The sequence below is a fragment of the Podarcis erhardii genome (assembly GCF_964252035.2).
Source record: "Podarcis erhardii genome assembly, chromosome: 9".
In the NCBI taxonomy this organism is placed as follows: Eukaryota; Metazoa; Chordata; class Lepidosauria; order Squamata; family Lacertidae; genus Podarcis; species Podarcis erhardii.
Genome location: NC_138512.1, coordinates 7,556,962 through 7,577,372, shown reverse-complemented (window position 1 = coordinate 7,577,372; position 20,411 = coordinate 7,556,962). Strand labels below are relative to the sequence as shown.

At 47.7% G+C, this 20,411-nt stretch overlaps 2 protein-coding genes across 3 annotated transcripts in view; one reads left to right on the top strand and one right to left on the bottom strand.

The window, feature by feature from the left end:
* PML (PML nuclear body scaffold) overlaps positions 1-20,411 on the top strand; it is a 281,106-nt gene that overhangs the window by 90,313 nt on the left and 170,382 nt on the right. The gene's annotated exons all lie outside the window — the stretch shown is intronic.
* Positions 1-20,411, bottom strand: part of STRA6 (signaling receptor and transporter of retinol STRA6) — a 53,267-nt gene that overhangs the window by 20,345 nt on the left and 12,511 nt on the right. For both annotated transcript variants that reach the window (XM_081876286.1, XM_081876287.1), the window contains 5 exons: positions 9,434-9,512; positions 8,610-8,695; positions 6,554-6,693; positions 3,035-3,201; positions 2,387-2,515 (listed from right to left, as the gene is read on the bottom strand). In XM_081876286.1, the coding sequence (XP_081732412.1) occupies positions 2,387-2,515; positions 3,035-3,201; positions 6,554-6,693; positions 8,610-8,695; positions 9,434-9,512 (601 nt within the window). The remainder of the gene's footprint in view (positions 1-2,386; positions 2,516-3,034; positions 3,202-6,553; positions 6,694-8,609; positions 8,696-9,433; positions 9,513-20,411) is intronic.

Sequence of the window (20,411 nt, the reverse complement as noted above, 5' to 3'; positions counted from 1 at the left end):
CCAACCTAGCAGTTCAAAAGCACCCCAAAAAGTGCAAGTAGATAAATAGGTACCGCTCCGGCGGGAAGGTAAACGGCGTTTCCGTGTGCTGCTCTGGTTCGCCAGAAGCGGCTTGGTCATGCTGGCCACATGACCCAGAAGATGTCTGCGGACAAATGCTGGCTCCCTCTGCCAATAAAGCGAGATGAGCGCCACAACCCCAGAGTCGGTTGGACCTAATGGTCAGGGGTCCCTTTACCTTTAATCTATTGCCTATCAAGTGATTACAAGAGCACAGCTCATTCCTCCCCACCAAAAGAAACTCTGCACCGCCAGAACGTCATGGAGCGGAAAGGTGTTTGAAAATGAAACACTTGTTATTTTTAAATGCACACAGGCATGCATGTCACCATGACATTTCAGGAACTGCCAAGTGGGTCAGGTTCCATTTTCTGTTTCTGTACGGCATCTACAATTTGTGCTCACTCCAAAAATATGCACCACATATTGGCAATGCCTTGCATAATTTGCACCTGTTTCGTAATGGAAACAGTTGGGAGTCGGAATGTTAGACAGGTCCACGTGCTCTGCTGTCATACCTTAGCGCAACACCATCTCAGAATTCCTGCCTGTATTCCACTCAACCCCAATTCAACAAGGGCAAGACCTGTTGTATTTTTTCCCTTCACAAGTTGGTATATTTATATGCAACTATTCATAAGAATGGGACATGGGTGGCGCTGTGTGTTAAACCACTGAGCCTAGGGCTTGCCAATCAGAAGGTCGGTGGTTCGAATCCCCGTGACGGGGTGAGCTCCCGTTGCTCGGTCCCTGCTCCTGCCAGCCTAGCAGTTCGAAAGCATGTCAAAGTGCAAGTAGATAAATAGGTACCGCTCCAGCGGGAAGGTAAACGGCGTTTCCGTGTGCTGCTCTGGTTTGCCAGAAGTGGCTTATTCATGCTGGCCACATGACTCGGAAGCTGTACGCCAGCTCCTCGGCCAATAAAGCGAGATGAGTGCCACAACCCCAGAGTCGGCCACGACTGGACCTAATGGTCAGGGGTCCCTTTACCTTTATTCATAAAGGTAATTCATAATCAGAGCAGTTTACAACAAGAGCATGTAAAACCATACAGTAAAAACTGCATGAAAAAGTTAAAATCAGTAATCAGCTAACAGTTGTGGAATATGTATTATTCACTGCCTGCTTCCATCAGGAATTTAAAAGCTGAAACAAAGGGTGCCTGCTGATGTTCCCAACACTTCCTTACCTGAGAATTATTCTGTCCTTCTGACTCTCAGCTCCCTTCAGCCCAAGCCAGCATGGCCAATGGTTAGGGAAGATGGGCTCTGTCCACCGCTGGCCTCGTGACAAAGCCATGCACACTACCCACGTCCCAGGAATAAAGTAAGGCTTTTGCTTTGCAGAATGTCTGTTTTCTTGTGCTAAGGTCCTTTCTGTTCCAGGGATGAAGAGGCTGAGCCTGTGGCCCTCTAGGGATTTGTTGGACCACAACTCCCATCACCCCAAACCTTGGACATCCTAGCAGAGGCCAATGGGGGTTGGAGTCTCAGAATTGTAGTTCACGCATAAGCCTTGAGGCTGAACTACCACAATGCACTCTGTGTGGAACTGCCCTTGGTCCTGGTTCAGATGCTCCAGCTGGTGCAAAATGTTGTGACCAGATTGCTGACAGCTGCACTAGCTGCCCATCTACTACTGAGACAGGTGTAAGGTCCTAGCATTAATTTATAAAGCCCCAAACAACTTAGGTCCAGGGTTTGCCTGAACCATAGCTGTCAACTTTCAGATTTGAAAATAAGGGATCAGCAGCCTCACCTGTCCCGGGGACAGTCTACGGGATATCTAACAATCTGGGATAGCAGTGGGAAACGGCGCTGGAATAAGGGAATTTCCTGCCAAAAAAGGGAAGGTTGACAGCTATGGCCTGAACCCTTCTATCCCACTGAGATCACCTGCAGGAATGTGGTTCACCCAAGTTGGTGAAGCTCACTTGACAACAACAAGCAACTGAGCCTTTAGTGTCATTGGCCTAGCCCTGTGGAACTCTCTGCCACTGGAGATTCAGCAGATGCTTTCTGTGCCCACTATGAAACACCTACTGGAAACTTTTCTATTCTGCTGGGCAAGCAATTAAGAATGCATCTTTCCACCTTAGTTAATAGTGGTCTGTTTCTAGCCTTTTGAATGTTTTTAACTGTGTACGGCTTTTGTGTTTTCATTGTTGTGTAAACCATATGTGTGTGTTATATATTGGTTTGCAAGTACTCTTATAATTAAGCATCTGGAGGAGATGAGGTTCCCCATCCCTGCTCCGCTCAGTCTACACCAGCACCCGGAGACGTATCTTCCTCTAGTTTGACCCAGGGACGTTGCCATGCCTTACCTCCACCGTCACTTTCTTCCTCTTCTGCTCCCTGAAGCTCTTGACAAGCTGTGCAGGATACCAAAGGCTCAGAACCACAAGGCACAGGATGATGGGGAGATAAGAAAGCAGGGAATAGTACCTATAAATCTGAGCAGAGACAAAGAGAATGGCTGCAAGAAAGACAAACCTGTGTTCAACTCATAAATCCCATTACAAGCGACAACTCTCCCCCTGCTGGATAACTCCAGCAAGTTCCTACAACCCTTGCAGAACCCAGCAGGGAGGAAGAGGAGGTTGGGACAATGCTAGAATTTGTTGATTGCCTCTGGTACCACCTGCAGGTGGGCCCTCTGCTTTCACACCCTGTCAGTAGACCCTGAGCTGAAAGCCCTTGAAGAGGCTCCTTGCCTCACTCCTGATTCCCAGCAAGCCCTTTCTTTGCCAACGGTTGGGTCTTGAGGTCTGCAAGATGGGCCAGGCACACACAGCTATGGTGCCATTATGGGCATCATATATTGCTCAGAACATGGGTAGGTTCTCTTGCCCACCCCTCCTGCAAAGCAGCAGCCAGTCTCTCCAGGAACGGGCTTCCTCCTTGCAGCCATTTAGAACTGGCCCATGCCAACCAAACCTTAGGGCCTTCCAAGCCTCCCCGGTTGTCTTTACCTTGGGCGACTGAGGGCATTCCACCTTCTGCCAGAGATGGACCACGCAATGGCACCAGGACAGCAGGCAGCCCAAGAAGTACCCAGCTCTGTGCCTGACCGTAGCACATGCAATTAAGGGGTAGTAGAAGGCAGGGTAATAGAGCAAAGCCATGATCTTCCAGTACTCTGGAGAGGGAGATCAAGGGGGAGAGAAGGGCAGAGGTTAAGAGCCTCAGCTGGACAGCAAACAGAGGCAATTCAGCAAGGCAGGCCATGCTGAGAGCATGCAGGGTGGAGTCAGCAATGGGGCTCCCACAAACGTCCCTTGAAGATGCCGCATCAGTTTCCCCCATGCAAAAGAACTCCTTGGAAAGCTATTCCCTTGGAAGAAAGACAGGTGCTGGTGCTTAAGCTGCCAAGGCAGTGTGGCTTCTAGTTTAAGGTAAAGGTAAAGGGACCCCTGACCATTAGGTCCAGTCATGGCCGACTCTGGGGTTGCGACACTCATCTCACTTTACTGGCTGAGGGACCCAGCGTACACCTTCCGGGTCATGTGGCCAGCATGACTAAGCCGCTTCTGGCGAAGCAGAGCAGCACACGGAAACGCCGTTTACCTTCCCGCCAGAGCGGTACCTATTTATCTACTTGCACTTTGAAGTGCTTTTGAACTGCTAGGTTGGCAGGAGCTGGGACAGAGCAACAGGAGCTCACCCCACCGCGGGGATTCGAACCGCCGACCTTCTGATCGGCAAGTCCTAGGCTCTGCGGTTTAACTCACAGCACCATCCGTGTCCCGGCTTCTAGTTTAGGGGTTCCTGCATTGCAAGGGCTTGGACTTTGACTCTGCAGTTCCAGGATTGTATGATAGGGATGGGCAAATTTCTTAAAGGTCCACTTTCTTAAAGTTTAGTTCTCTGCACTGACACATCAGCCTGCAAATTCTCTCTCTTTTTTAAAGTCCTCATGAAAACCTGTCAACATTTTAGTGATTATTTCTCTTAATTACACATTTTCTGTATGCTGTTTTTCCTAATGTATGGTACATATCCTTGCAAGCAACTGCCCTCAGGAGCAAGGATATTTGTTCACTAATATATGCATTTATGCACATTTTCGTCTTATATACACACTTTTGCTCTGAATTGCACAATTAAGAGAAGTGCAATTTTTAAAAAAAAAGAAAGAAAGAAAGCAGTGTTTCAGTTTACATATTGTTTCAGGAAGTGTAAATCAGGCAGGTTCACCTTTAAATGTGAACTCAGTTGAATTTCTTCCCTCTCCTGAGCTTCCATCTATCCCTTGAACCCTTCCATCATTTGTGGGGCATTGCCCCGGAATGGATTCCTGGCATTCCCAAATTGCTCCCAGCCATGCCTTGGTGAGAGATCTGGAAATGTACGGTCTGGTCTAGCCTCCTGCCCTCCAGCTACCACATCAGTTTAGGAAACACCCTGTAGAACAGATAAGGAATTCTCCATGGCTGAGCTCTGCAGGATTAATGAGTGGTATGTGTGTGTTCATATTTAAAAACACCCATTTACACCATGTCTGGGGAACTCCAACCACGCAAATTGTGTGTCCACAGTGTGTTCATTAAATCTGTGCACACATACACACAGTTGCACAATGGAGCAGCTCTTAAGAGTCATCTAGTGCTCTGTGATAACGGAAACAAAACATGATTATATTAAAATGGAAGGGGTGACATATGTCAGCTCTGGGGCAGATTCTCCAAACCTGGTGCCCTTCAGAGATTTCAGAGGACTCCTCCCATCAGTCCTAGCCATTGCCACCCCAAGCCCTGCAAAGGCTTTGTCAAAGTGTGCAGCCAGGCAGCTGCCGGCAACAGGAGGCTTGAGAGTCGAGGCAGCAGCTGGGAAATGGGCACACTTGTTCTGCTGGCCTGGTGGGGGCCTGATAGGGCCCCCCTTTTTCACCTGACCCTCTCAATTGGTCATTTCCCCTAATATGCACAACTGAGATCTTATGATGAAGGGCAGTATAGAAACCTAATGAATGAATCAATGAATGAACGAACGAATGGGGTTCCATTTCCCCATACATAATACATTTTTGTATGCTATTTTAACAGATATATACATTTTATGTACACTTTACCCTAGAATATGCATTTGCATTGCAAAGTTGAGAGAAATGCAACTTTTGAAGTACGTTGTATGTTGTTTCAGGAAGTGCAAATTAGGCAGAATCATTTTTAGATTTAAAGGTGATTCTGCCTAATTTGCACTTCCTGAAACAATATATAACGTACTTCAAAAGTTGCATTTCTCTCAATTTTGGGCCTTTTCTGCCTGGAGCCAACTGTTCGGCCACTGCAAGAAGCCAGATGCTGGATCTTGGCTCCGATACAGCAGGGGTCTTCACATTCTCAATGTATAAATCTTGCAGACACAATGCAGCTTTTGGAGCCCTGAAGGTCTCCAGAGTGGCGAACAATACACAAAATTAAAAAAGGATGGTGTAGTAGGCCATTGAAGAAGGGGTCTCTCCTGTGCCCATGGAGGCAACCAGGTTATGACTATACAGGGCTATAAAGTCCTATACAGCTTAGGCCCAGGCTCTGTGAAAGACTGTATTCTCCCATATAAACCTGCCTGTGCTCTGAGGTTGGGGGGGGGGGCTTCTCTTGGTCTTGCCACCCTCACAGGCATGCTTGGTGGGGACATAGGGCAGGGCCTTCTTTGTGGCTGCTCCCAGACAACTTTGGAAGTCCCTTCCTGGAGAAGCTGGACTGGCTCCCTCCTTGTGGTCCTTCCATTGGGAGGTGAAGACGGCTCTGTTCTGACATGCTTTGGGGAAGCAATTGTTTTGTAAAGGAAAGGGCTTTTTATAGTGCTTTGCCATTCTTAATATCTGTGTTTTAATAGATTTGGCTTTATATCACTTTAATTCTACTAGAGTTTAACTACTTTTAAATGATTCTCTTGTGTAAGTTTTTAGCTTTCTGTATTTTATCTGGCCAGTATGGAAGTGAGAGCTGGACCATAAAGAAGGCTGATCGCCGAAGAATTGATGCTTTTGAATTATGGTGCTGGAGGAGACTCTTGAGAGTCCCATGGACTGCAAAAGAAGATCAAACCTCTCCATTCTGAAGGAAATCAGCCCTGAGTGCTCACTGGAAGGACAGATCCTGAAGCTGAGGCTCCAATACTCATGAGAAGAGAAGACTCCCTGGAAAAGACCCTGATGTTGGGAAAGATTGAAGGCACAAGGAGAAGGGGACGACAGAGGACGAGATGGTTGGATGGTGTTCTCGAAGCTACCAGCATGAATTTGACCAAACTGTGGGAGGCAGTGGAAGACAGGAGTGCCTGGCGTGCTCTGGTCCATGGGGTCATGAAGAGTCGGACACGACCAAACGACTAAACAACAACAACAACAACATTTTATCTGGGTTGTTTTGATTTATGTAAGCTGCCTTGAGTCCTGGTCTAGTGAAAAGGAGGATATAAATAATAATAATAATAATAATAATAATAATAATAATAATAATAATAACAACAACTCTCAGTGTTACCTCGATTGTGGGTCGAGGAGCCGGAGATGAAGGGCAGAGGGTCGCTATCCAGAACCAGGATGCATAAGGAGGAGAAGAGGATGCCAAAAACTGCCACAGAGAGCCCCTTGTGACCTTCCTCTTCCAAGAAATGCACAGGGCTTAAGGAGGAACAAAGACAAGAATGATTAAAAAAAGGACCCATTTGCACCAGCGGAACATCTCTGCAGAAGGGCTGCCCTCCCCACAAACTCTGCAGACTTGCAGACACACCGCAGGCCCAGAGTGGAGACTAACGTGTACCCACACCATTTCAGTGTTTAGCTTTTGGAAAGATGGAGTGTGCTCAATGAATTCATGCTGTGCATGGACAAGAATCTGCACAAATGACTTTGGTTGTTTCCCAAAATGGCACCCAGGTAGGAGAAGCCAAATACACCTGAGCTTTTCACGCTCACTTGTTATGTGCAGGTGTGAATGGCTGAACTCAGGTGGCCTAGGAAACTGCCCAATAGCCGCTTAGGCAATATTTCCTGCTCTAACTGGCAGTGACTGTCCAGCGTCTAGAGCAATGAAGGGCCCTTATGTGTCACCTGCGACCTGGCTCTTTTCCGGAGATGACCGCAATAATAATAATAATAATAATAATAATAATAATAATAATAATAATAATTTTTTATTTATACCCCGCCCTCCCCAGCCAAGGCTGGGCTCAGAGCGGCTTACAAGCAATAATAAAAACAAGATGAATGATTACAAACTTAAAAACAAAAATAAAATACAACATTAAAATAATGGAACATTAAAATATTAAAATGTAGCCTCATCGCAGGAGGAGAAGGAAAAGAAAAAAAGAAAAAAAAAGAAGAAGAAGAAAGAGAGGGAGGGAATCAAATTGGCTCCAAGCCAAAGGCCAGGCGGAACAACTCTGTCTTACAGGCCCTGCAGAAAGAAATCAGATCCTGCAGGGCCCTGGTCTCATGAGGCAGAGCGTTCCACCAGGTTGGAGCCAGAGTTGAAAAGGCCCTGGCTCTGGTCGAAGCCAATCTAACTTCCTTAGGGCCCGGGACCACTAGGGTGTTGTTATTTTGAGACAGGGACCTTTTGCATGCAAGGCAGATGCTCTACCGCTGAGCTGTGGGCTGCCCCTCCCACCAAAGGGCACAGAGAGGTGCAACAGTGCAATCCTGGAAAGTGTGCCCATGCCATGGTCCCTGTTGCCACATCCCTCACAGAGCCTGCTCTTCCCCTGCTTCTCTGGAAGGAGGGTGGGACGAGCCACTTTTTCCTCCCACTAGTATGTGGCCCCTGGAAGGCTGTTCACAAGAGAATGTGGCCCTCCGCTTGAAGTAGCCTCCCTACCCAGGTGTATACACATCCATTTTACTAGTTGCATAGTGGCTAGAACGTTGGACTAAGACCTGGGAGAGACCAGGGTTCAAATCTCTACTCCAGCATGAAACTCACTGGGTGTGACCTGGGGGGGGGGGCAGTTCCTGCCTCTCAGCAGGACCTACTACACAGGGTTGTTGTGGAGATTAAGTGAGGGCTAGGACCTGGAAGAGACCTGGGTTCAAATCCCTCACCCAGCTATGAAGCTCCCTGGGTGTGACTCTGGGGGCCAGTCACTGCCCCTGAGCCTGATCTACCTTGCAGGGTTGTTGTTATCAGACGGGGAGGGGGGCATTTCATATGTGCCATATTGAGCTCCTTGGAGGAAAGGTGGCATAGAAATGTATAAGCAAGCCTTCCACAACCTGCATACATTACATTGTGCTCATTAGCCCGACCCACATAAATCTGCTTATTTTTCCATGAATTGTTCACCTTCTACTACATGGGGGGCAGCAAAGAACTATGTAGGGCAATGCTCGTGCAGCCCACACACATGCCAGCCAACGGGAAGGACCTCTTGGACCTGCCTTTGCCTTTGATGGTCCTACCACAATCACACGCCCCTCCAATTTGCCACCTTAAGAACTCACAACCTGACAAATGACAATTGTCAATCTTAGCTCAGAGACAGCAAAAGACAATGTCCTCCATCCCTAAGCTGCATCTGGGCCGTGGAGGGTACCTTAGAAGTCCTGGGGCTCCATCCCAACAATTTTTATAGAGTTTCTTCCGCTTCACCAGCAGAGAGAGAATCAGCAAGACAGCCAGCTGCAAGAGAGGAAGTGGTGTGGATTCAATGAGAGCAACAAAGACTGTTGTTTGCACAGCTCTATTCCATCTTGATAAATATAAAATGTGGCAGCTCCAGGAGCCAAGGGCTTATGGGTTTATAGCAGGGCCCTCATGAGATGGCCCTGAGATGTTGATTTCATTTTACTTTTACTTGACTACGAAATACATTAGAGTGCTGACTTGAAAACAGACATTTTCCACTGTTTCTCCTACACTCTGGAAATCCCTTTTCTCCATTGTACATGAAGCAACTTCAATTACTTGCTTTGCAGAGACAAACCATTTGCATCGGCTTTGGTAGTTGGGTATGGTACTTCTAAAGCTCTGCTTCATTAGATGATTTTAGGGTCTTGTTATGTTTCATACTGCCATATACCCCTAACATTTTTTTAAAAAAAATATTAAGCAGTTTAGAAATATTTTAGAATAGATCAATTAGTATCCACCATTATGCTTCAGCTCTATAAAAGAATAACAACGGAAGACCTTTTACATAAACGAGAAACATGATACACCAATGCTATAGAAAATAGTTGACCTAACATTTCAGTTTAAGTTTCACAAATGTCACTCACAAATGAAATTAAACTTTGCAGGCAAGTTAGCAACCCCTCTCCTCTTCCCTGCTCACAGCGATGTCTCCAGTGTGACTTCATCTTCTTGAAAAATTGTCTGTGAGCTCCATGAGCAGGAGACGACTTGGGAAATACTTACTGATACTGGAGCCATGCAGGCATGGTAGAGGTCATAAGGGATGGTGGGATGGCAGTCTGGGATAACTTCAGGAGTCATGCTATATGAAAGAGAAAAGCAAATGTTTAAAATAACATTCACTTCAAGAGGTGCACAGTTAGACTATGGAACTCCCTTAAAGAGGGCATGTATTGTGGTGAGAACTGGACAAGCAACACCCTGGGTTGTGGGTGGGTACAAATGGTCAGCCACAACACCCGACTGGTAGGTCCCTCGAAGCTGGGTGCAATCTGGCCAATGGGACGCAGTCCAAACGGTTCGAGAGACCTATTTATGCCCATGCACGTGACCCAGAGCTTCCTCTTTCGGCACATGCATTCGGAACACCCGCCCACCTCTCCCAACTTTTAGGGCATTTTGCGCTTGATCTTGCTATGCCGTCATCTGTCATTGGGACAGGGGCACGGCAGGAATTTTCCTCACTTGGCTGATTGGCTGTTGCCATTTGGGTTTCACCTGCTGCGTAGCAAATCGTCACAACTTGTAAGGTTATGGATAGGCTCTGGTTCAGGTGATAGGGATGGGAGAACGCTCTCACCATCCCGATGTGAAGGGTATTCCATTAAAGGAACCCAGGGACTTGATGGTTTGGTCAACCCCTGTGAGGGGGTTGTGCCCGTGCCTGAGTCCAGGGGGACATTTGGGTGGCGGAGTTAGCCCGTTCCCGGCTTTCCGCTTATCCAGGTGTTCACCCTTAGCTGACCTATGATGGTGCTCTGGGTCAGCGCTACCTGCATGGCAGGGAGCTAGTCAAACCAGAGCCTGTAAAACCAGTCACTTTCTGTTATCAATAAAGTTGTGGCCTAAATTCTGCCAAAAACCAAACAAAAAATTTGAGTCAAGTGTGAATTTATTTAGGGGGGAGGTTTCTGGGTCTGAACACGCAAACGTGTAAAACGGAATCCAATAAGTTGTGCCCAGCTAAAAGGAGGATTTTGCACAAGGATTCCACCCTCAGGGGGTAAAATACTTATTCTAGGAAACCTCTGGTATATGTGTGCCACTATATTAACCAAGCAGGGAGATAAATCTATGTCATGCATGCAAAGCCATTTTATGGTTCCTTGGGAAATAGGGGTTTGAGGGCAGAGCTTACATATCTTATGTTAATGGGAGGCAATATATATTAAAATTAAAAGGATTTTTTTTAAAAAAGGAGCACCAAATTAACCGAAGGGGTGTTAAAAGAACTGGTTTTGTGAGCAAGAGATTAAAGGCGCTAAATATGCATAACACGGTTCAACTAAGGGAGATGGAGAACCGTGGAAATTTATTTGAAGAGCTGGGAAATGCACCATGGCGGATAAGGAATTAGTTCAGGTGGGTCCCAAGGGACATTACTGGAGGGAGGGAAGGAGGGAGGGAGGGAGGGAGGGAGGGAGAGGACTTTGCTAAGCAGCGGGGGGCCGAAAAGGGTGGAGAAGTTGACCGGGCACCTACCCCCTTGTCATAGAAAAGGCTGGATGGAATCAGGAGATGGAGCCAAGCAGCTATTTGCAAACAATGAGCAAAGGAGCACCAGGGCAGCTGGAGCATAGCTGTCAACTTTCCCCTTTTTTAAGGGAAATTCCCTTATTCCGAATAGGATTCCTCGCAAGAAAAGGGAAAAGTTGACAGCTATGAGCTGGAGCCTCTTGGGGGGCATCAGAGCCAATGGCAGGTGGAGCCCACTTAAGCCAGGCTCATGCCCTGCACTGAAAGTGCTAGGACACCACTTTAGACCGTCATGGCTGCCCCCAAAGAATGCTGGGAGCTGCAGTTTGTTGTGGGTGCTGAGAGCCCTGTTCCTCTCACAAAACTACAGTTCCCAGAGGGGTTTAACAGTCAGCCTCTCTCCATAGGGCGCTCTGGCAGGGCCGGCCCACCCATGAGGCAAGGTGAGGTCACCGCCTCAGGCGGCAGAATCCACAGAGGCAGCAGATCCCCATGTCCAACTACAATCTCCCCCTTGTTCCTGGTGTAGATCTTCACTCACCCCTTCTTTTCTGGTGGGGAGGAGGATTGCCTTTTATGGGTCACCTCAGGTGCCAAAATGTCTTGGGCTGGCCCTGCACTCTGGGAATTGGGAGGCCTTAGAAGAAGGCGGAGATGAGGAAGCCCTTTCATCTCATGGGCCACAACTCACCATGGACAACCTTCCAGAAGCTACAGAGCGGGGGTGGTGGACACACGCAAACGTGGTCAGAGGAACGTAAGTGGCCCTTACCGTGGGTCCCTGCTCTAGGGACCCACTAGAGCAGGCATAGGCAACCTATGGCCCAGGGGCTGGATCCGGCCCAATTGCCTTCTCAATCTGGCCCGTGGACGGTCCAGGAATCAGCGTGTTTTTACATGAGTAGAATGTGTGCTTTTATTTAAAATGCATCTCTGGGTTATTTGTGGGGCATAGGAATTCGATCATTTTTATTTATTTATTTATTTATTTATTTATTTATTTATTTATTTATACCCCACCCATCTGACTGGGTTTCCCCAGCCACTCTGGGCAGCTTCCAACAGAATATTAAAATACAATAGTCTCTTAAACATTAAAAGCTTCCCTAAACAGGGCTGCCTTTAAATGTCTTCTAAAAGTCTGGTAGTTGTTGTTCTCTTTGACATCTGGTGGGAGGGCGTTCCACAGGGAGGGGGCCACCACCGAGAAGGCCCTCTGCCTGGTTCCCTGTAACTTGGCTTCTCGCAGTGAGGGAACCGCCAGAAGGCCCTCAGAGCTGGACGATGGGGGTGGAGACGCTCCTTCAGGTATACTGGACCAAGGCTGTTTTTCAAAATATAGTCTGCCCCCCACATGGTCTGAGGGACAGTAGACCGGCCCACAGCTGCAAAAGGTTGCTGACCCTTGCTCTAGAGAGGACTTGAGGGTCACATGGTGGCTCTGCTCAGCCTCCACAGTCGGAGCAGGACTGCTTCTCAATGCCAGTTGCTGGAAGCCACAGGATAGGAGACTCTTGTGCTCGGGTCCTCCTTGCTGGTTTCCTGCATTGCAGGGGGTGAGTCTAGATGACCCTTGTGGTGCCTTCCAACTCTATCATTCTACAATTCTATGATCTGTCTGGCTGCTGTGAGAACAGGAAGCTGGACTAGATGGGCCACTGGTCTGACCCCACAGGCTCTTCCTATGTTCTTATTTGGCCACCCTGGACCAGAGGCTTGCCAGTCCCCACCCTGCCAAGAACTGGGAAATCGGCTTGGAAGAAACCAACCTGCCTGAAACCAGGGACCTCGCTGGCCACTTGTTGTTGCCGCGGGCAAGGTTGGGTTTTGCCAGGATTGTGGCACAGAGCAAGAAACTCTTTAGAATGGTCGCTTTTTCAAGATACGCACAGTCGTGGCTGTTGGGGTGGCACAGGTTAGATAGTGTTTCTTTCTGGGTTTCCCAAAGCTCTGCCTAGCTGCCTCTTTCCAAGAGGGTGGGGGGTGAGCCAACCCCAAAGTCCTCCTGCTGCACCCTGCTGCCTTGCCCTCACCCCTGGGTAATTGCCAGCCACACAGAGCACTGGGAACCCAGCTGAACTACACTGCCCTGCCCTCTGTGGTGCAATGGCAAGAGTGTCAGACTAGGACCAGGGATCCCCACTTGGCCACTTGGGCCAGTAACTCACTCACTCTCAGACTGACCTACCACACAGGGATAGGTAAAGGTAAAGGGACCCCTGACCATTAGGTCCAGTTGTGGCCGACTCTGGGGTTGCGGCGCTCATCTCGCTTTAATGGCTGAGGGAGCCAGCGTACAGCTTCTGGGTCATGTGGCCAGCAGGACTAAGCCACTTCTGGCGAACCAGAGCAGCACACGGAAACGCCGTTTACCTTCCCGCTGGAGCGGTACCTATTTATCTACTTGCACTTTGACGTGCTTTCGAACTGCTAGGTTGGCAGGAGCAGGGACCGAGCAACAAGAGCACACCCCGTCGCAGGTATTCGAACCACCAACCTTCTGAATGGAGAGTCCTAGGCTCTGTGGGTTAACCCACAGCGCCACCCATGTCCCTGAATTTGGCTTAGGAAGCAGCAATTGTGCATGTGTTTTTGTGGCTGTTGGATTTCTTTGTGGGTTCTTGGGATACATCTCTTGATTATATACTTCAGTTTTTTGGACCAAAGCTTTTCTCTCTCTCTCTCTCTCTCTCTCTCTCTCTCTCTCTCTCTCTCTCTCACACACACACACACACACACACACAATTGTGTTTTCACCCATTTCATTTAAGCTACTCTACATGCATGGCATAGACTGCATTTCTGCATTCCATTTATGTTTAACTCCCAACCTCTTTTACATTTCCTTCTTTGCACCGTATAAACCTGACAACTTAAGTCTCAAGTTCCATGCAACCAATGCAACCCAGCAACGGGAGCTCACCCTGTTGCGGGGATTCGAACCGCCGACCTTCTGATCGGCAAGTCCTAGGCTCTGTGGTTTAACCCACAGCACCACCCGCGTCCCTCATAGGGATAAGGTGAGGATAATTGAGGACTAGGGCCTGGGAAACTAGGGTTCAATCGCCTACTCAGCTAGGAAACTCACTTGGGGGCATTCTTAGCCTCTCAGCCTAACCTAAATGAGGACATGTAGGCAGTGGGAGGGGACAACCATGTATGCCACATTGAACTCCTTGGAGAAAAACATGGGATATAAATGTAATAGCAAGGCAGCGAACAAATATTTCACGCCACTGTTTCTGTAGCATTTTGCAGATACCACGGTGCGCTCTGTGGCAGTGCTACTGGTCGGATTTAAAGGGCAGGGCAAGACTGGGTCTCTCCTTTCTTTTTGCAAGTCTAGGGCTTGCCGATCAGAAGGTTGGTGGTTCGAATCCCCGCGATGGGGTGAGCTCCTGTTGCTTGGTACACCGGCTCCCTCGGCCAGTAAATCGAGATATAGCATCGCAACCCCAGAGTCGGCCACGAGTGGACCTAATGGTCAGGGGTCCCTTTACCTTTACCTTTTACCCTCCCTGATAAAGTCTAACAAGAACAAACTTTCTTGACAGATGAGCATCAGGATGCTGACCCAGAGAAAGGGACAGTTTGGCTCTTTGTTGTGACTTTTCAGTGCTTCTGGTTTCACCCAAACCCAAACAGAGATCAAGTTACAGCCGATGAATGAAGCTAGTCATGCTGTTTAGCAAAGCCCAGCTGAATCACTCGGCACCTCATTTTAGGAACATAGAATTATACGGTTAGAAGGGATCCCAAAGGCCAACTGCAATGCAGGAATCACGGCTAAAGCACCCTTGACAGAGGTCCATCCCACCTCTTCTTAAAAACCTTCCAGGAATGAGAGTCCACAACCTCCCAAAGGATTCCCCTTCCCTGTCGAACAGCTCTTGCTGCCGGCAGGTTCTTCCTGATATTTAGCCAGAATCTCCTTCCTTGTCATTTGAATCTGTTGCTTTGGGTCTTCCCCTCTGGAGCAGCAGAAGGAAAGCTTACTACATCTTACATGTGACAGTCCTTTCGATATTTGAAGATGGCTCTCGGGCCACATCCCAGTCTTCTTTGCTCCAGGCAAAACAGCCCCAGTTCCCTTAAAGGGTAAAGGAACCCCTGACCATTAAGTCCAGTTGTGGCCGACTCTGGGGTTGCGGCGCTCATCTCGCTTTATTGGCTGAGGGAGCCGGCGTACAGCTTCTGGGTCATGTGGCCAGCAGGACTAAGCCACTTCTGGCGAACCAGAGCAGTGCAGAGAAACACTGTTTACCTTCCCGCCAGAGCGGTACCTATTTATCTACTTGCACTTGATGTGCTTTCGAACTGCTAGATTGGCAGAAGCAGGGACTGAGCAACGGGAGCTCACCCCGTCGCAGGTATTTGAACCACCGACCTTCTGACTGGCGAGTCCTAGGCTCTGTGGGTTAACCCACAGCGCCACCCATGTCCCTGAATTTGGCTTAGGAAGCAGCAATTGTGCATGTGTTTTTGTGGCTGTTGGATTTCTTTGTGGGTTCTTGGGACACATACTTAAGTTGTTTGGACCAAAGCTTCTCTCTCTCTCTCTCTCTCTCTCTCTCTCTCTCTCTCTCACACACACACACACACACACACACACACACACACACACAATTGTGTTTTCACCCATTTCATTTAAGCTACTCTACATCCATGGCATAGACTGAATTTCTGCATTCCATTTATGTTTAACTCCCAACCTCTTTTACATTTCCTTCTTTGCACCGTATAAACCTGACAACTTAAGTCTCAAGTTCCATGCAACCAATGCAACCCAGCAAGGGGAGCGCACCCCGTCGCAGGGATTCGAACCGCCGACCTTCTGATCGGCAAGTCCTAGGCTCTGTGGTTTAACCCACAGCACCACCCGCGTCCCTCATAGGGATAAGGTGAGGATAATTGAGGACTAGGGCCTGGGAAACTAGGGTTTAATTGCCTACTCAGCTAGGAAACTCACTTGGGGGCATTCTTAGCCTCTCAGCCTAACCTAAATGAGGACATGTAGGTGGCGGGAGGGGACAACCATGTATGCCACATTGAGCTCCTTGGAGAAAAACATGGGATATAAATGTAATAGCAAGGCAGCGAACAAATATTTCACGCCACTGTTTCTGTAGCATTTTGCAGATACCACGGTGCGCTCTGTGGCAGTGCTACTGGTCGGATTTAAAGGGCAGGGCAAGACTGGGTCTCTCCTTTCTTTTTGCAAGTCTAGGGCTTGCCGATCAGAAGGTTGGTGGTTCGAATCCCCGCGATAGGGTGAGCTCCTGTTGCTTGGTACACCGGCTCCCTCGGCCAGTAAATCGAGATGAGCGTCACAACCCCAGTCGGCCACGAGTGGACCTAATGGTCAGGGGTCCCTTTACCTTTACCTTTTACCCTCCCTGATAAAGTCTAACAAGAACAAACTTTCTTGACAGATGAGCATCAGGATGCTGACCCAGAGAAAGGGACAGTTTGGCTCTTTGTTGTGACTTTTCAGTGCTTCTGGTTTCACCCAAACCCAAACAGAGATCAAGTTACAGCCGATGAATGAAGCTAAAGTCCCAGCCTTCCTGGGATCTGAATGCAAAGAGGAGTTTTGTGCCCCCTTCTAGTCATGCTGTTTAGCAAAGCCCAGCTGAATCACTCGGCACCTCATTTTAGGAACATAGAATTATACGGTTAGAAGGGATCCCAAAGGCCAACTGCAATGCAAGAATCACGGCTAAAGCACCCTTGACAGAGGTCCATCCCACCTCTTCTTAAAAACCTTCCAGGAATGAGAGTCCACAACCTCCCAAAGGATTCCCCTTCCCTGTCGAACAGCTCTTGCTGCCGGCAGGTTCTTCCTGATGTTTAGCCAGAATCTCCTTCCTTGTCATTTAAATCTGTTGCTTCAGGTCTTCCCCTCTGGAGCAGCAGAAGGAAAGCTTACTCCATCTTACATGTGACAGTCCTTTCGATATTTGAAGATGGCTCTCGGGCCACATCCCAGTCTTCTTTGCTCCAGGCGAAACAGCCCCAGTTCCCTTAAAGGGTAAAGGAACCCCTGACCATTAAGTCCAGTTGTGGCCGACTCTGGGGTTGCGGCGCTCATCTCGCTTTATTGGCTGAGGGAGCCGGCGTACAGCTTCCAGGTCATGTGGCCAGCATGACTAAGCCGCTTCTGATGAACCAGAGCAGCGCACGGAAATGCCGTTTACCTTCCTGCTGGAGTGGTACCTATTTATCTACTTGCACTTTGATGTGCTTTCAAACTGCTAGGTTGGCAGGAGCAGGGACTGAGCAACGGGAGCTCACCCTGTCACGGGGATTCGAACTGCCAACCTTCTGATCGGCATGTCCGAGGCTCTGTGGTTTAACCCACAGCGCCACCCGCGTCCCCCCAGTTCCCTTAACGGTTCCTCAAAAGGTCTTGGATTCCAGACTCTATCATCTCAGTCACCTGCCTCTGTGCATGTTCCGGCTTGGCAATAGCCTTCTTACACTGGGGTGCCCAGAAGTGGACACAAGACCCCAGGTGTGGTCTGACCATGGCAGAATAGAGTGGCACTACGCTTTCTCTTGATCTGGAAACTAGACTTCTGTGGATGCAGCCTAGAATGGCACTGGCCTTTTTGCTGCTGCATCACCGGTGACTCACTTTAAGCTTGTGGTCTACCAAGACCCCTAGATCCATTTCGCATGGACTGCTGTTAAGCCAGTCCATTCTACATTTGCACATCTGGTGATTCCTGATGCCTGTTTCAAGCTAAGGTTTTTGGATCAGGTTCAGCTGTGATTCTGGTCTAGTTCTTGAATCCAAGCCAGTAAAAGATTCCGCAACCTGTTTAGCCCACCTGTAGTGGCTGCGCAGCTGTTCTGTGAATCCAGTCCAGCCAGCGGCCAGAACTGAAAAGGATAAACCGGGAGTCAGGATCAAGGAGGGAAGTCAGGAATTAAGGCAACAGGAACACACAAGAACTCAGGGAGACCCGATTGCTCAAGCAAGGCTCAACTGAAACAGGAAGCCCTCCTACGCTTCTTCCTGTCTCGGAGAACCCAGAGGCCAACCTGGGCAGGAGGAGGGAGCCCAGGGCTCCCTGGAGAAGCTGCTATGTGCAATTCAGTTGTTTGCCACCCTGGGGAGTTGCACATGGATCCAGTAAGATGCCACCTTCAGACCCATTCAGATCCAGTTCATGGGAAGAACAAGAAATAATAGCAACTATTATTATTGTCATCCTTCAGGAAGCAGGGCTTTTTCCGCTGTGGCTTTGGAGTAAATTGGGGTTAGTTCTGATTCCTGCATTGCATAAGGTTGGACTAGATATCCCTCAGGGTCTCTTTCAACTCTACAATTCTACAATTCCCATAAATGCTTTCTCCCTGAGGTTATTTCACCTTGTTTTTCATTTTGTAGAAAGTCAGCACTATTTTATCCTGTTGCTATGTTCCTGTTGTTTTATGATTATTATTTTTTAAACGTGTTTATTAGTTTTAGAGGTTGTGTGTCCCCCCCCCCCAATTCAGGGTGGATTTTACAAAACAAAACAAAAACAAACATGTAAATTGCCCCATGAACAGCTTTGAAAGGCAATCAACTAACATTATGAGACAAACAAAATAATTAAAGAAAACGAGAGCCTTAACAGGATGCTATGTTGTGTTTTTAAACAAAAACAAAAAAGCATTATTTGAATTTATTAAAGCTTCACGTCAAAAATCACAGTTGACTTTGACAGAAGGTTTCAAACCAATGAGTAAAGCCCGACCAAAAACAAACAGCCCGACTGAAGAGCCAGTTAGGTGCAGTAGTTAAGGGTCTTGGACTTGGGACTGGGAGAGAGCAGAGTTCGAATCCCAACATTGGGCCAGTCTTAGCCTAGTGTACTGCACAGGGTTGTTGTGAGGAGAAAACGGGGAGGAGGAGAACTGTGTAAGTCACCTTGAGCCCCTTGCACTAGGTGGGCTACTGGCCTGATCCAGCTGGCCTCTTGTCATGTTTTTATTTATTTTGGAGCAAGTGGAAAACGAAACTGATTGGAGCCCATTTGGTTCAAAGCAAATGCTCAGAGGAACAAATGGGAGTCCTACTGGAGACCATTTCCTTTGGCGGCCACATTAAAGGGCTATTTTGGGGTCAACAAAATGCACCCACAAAGGACCCTGTGGGTCTTTATTTTATTTCCCTTTTTGTTGTTGAAAAACTCTATATAACATTGCTTAGGCTTAGCATTCTTATTGGCACCAAATTTATTGTGAGAGTGATATTAAACTTTTGTTTTGCCTATCATTTCAAAAATCCAGTAAAAATAAGAGAAAGAAAGAAAGAAAGAAAGAAAGAAAGAAAGAAAGAAAGAAAGAGGACCTTGCTGCTCCCACAGAAAAATAGAAGAAAAATAAAAATAAGACTTTTAAAATAAATGAAAATGAAATGGTAATATTGAAACAAATATGAAGCCATATTCGCTAATCTTTAGACTGATCCAAGCCGATATAATCTACAGTTCACATCAATCCATCAAAACTGATGTCTAATTGTGTGTGTGTGGGGGGGGGTTTGCCAATGTTACCACTTTGTTCATAGGCTGTTTGGTGGGTACGGTATTTAGGATAGTAAATTGACACTGCAGCCATGCAGGAAACATTCACAAAACCATATCCGAGTGAGGGCAGGATCAGAAAATAATGATTCCTGCCCTCACTCTGAATGACGAGGGAATAGTCCTGAGCTCCATTAAGGAGCAGAACCACCGTCAGCACCAGATTGCATGGATCACTGGCCACAGATGCCACAAATAAATGAAAAAGCTGCATTCCCGGCAGGGCTGGACAGTTGTATGAAATGCACCCCCCCACACACACACAAAATGCCTTGGATCTGAGGAGTGAAAGTTCTCAAAATACAATTTGCTTTGGGGCTGAACTGAAAAGGCTACTTCCAAAAACACGTTAACAGCAATATAGAATATGGATATGATATGATATATGATGATATGATTTCTGCCCCAGGAGGAGACCATGATAAAGTAGTAATATAAATGGGGCTACAGGAGGATTAATAGATTACAGAAAATGCTGGCATAGGGACTTTTAAGAACAGCTTTGCCAAGGACTGTGGCAAGGTAGTGGTGAAAGACAGATTATGGCTTAGACCTAAAGCAAATATGCTGCTACATCACCAAAATGTATTCTCCCCCCCCCCCCCCAGTGAAAATTTGAGTACTTTAGATCTGTTGGCACCTACTCATGGATTCGGCAGGCATTGAATATGAAGGTAAGGTACTAACTTCCATTGCATGTTATCTCTCAGATACTACATACCTTTACATGTCAGGCAATCAAATGTAGTCACATGCCATTGCCCCAAGAAAACACTCTCAAAACACCCTCCCAAACAAGCTATGAGATGTAGTGGTCAAATAAAGTACAATGCTGGACATAAAGGCATCAAACATTCGGTAAATACTGGTGTATCCTGAGCAGATAGGAAACCAAAATTTGAAAGGAATTTCCCCACTCAGTGACA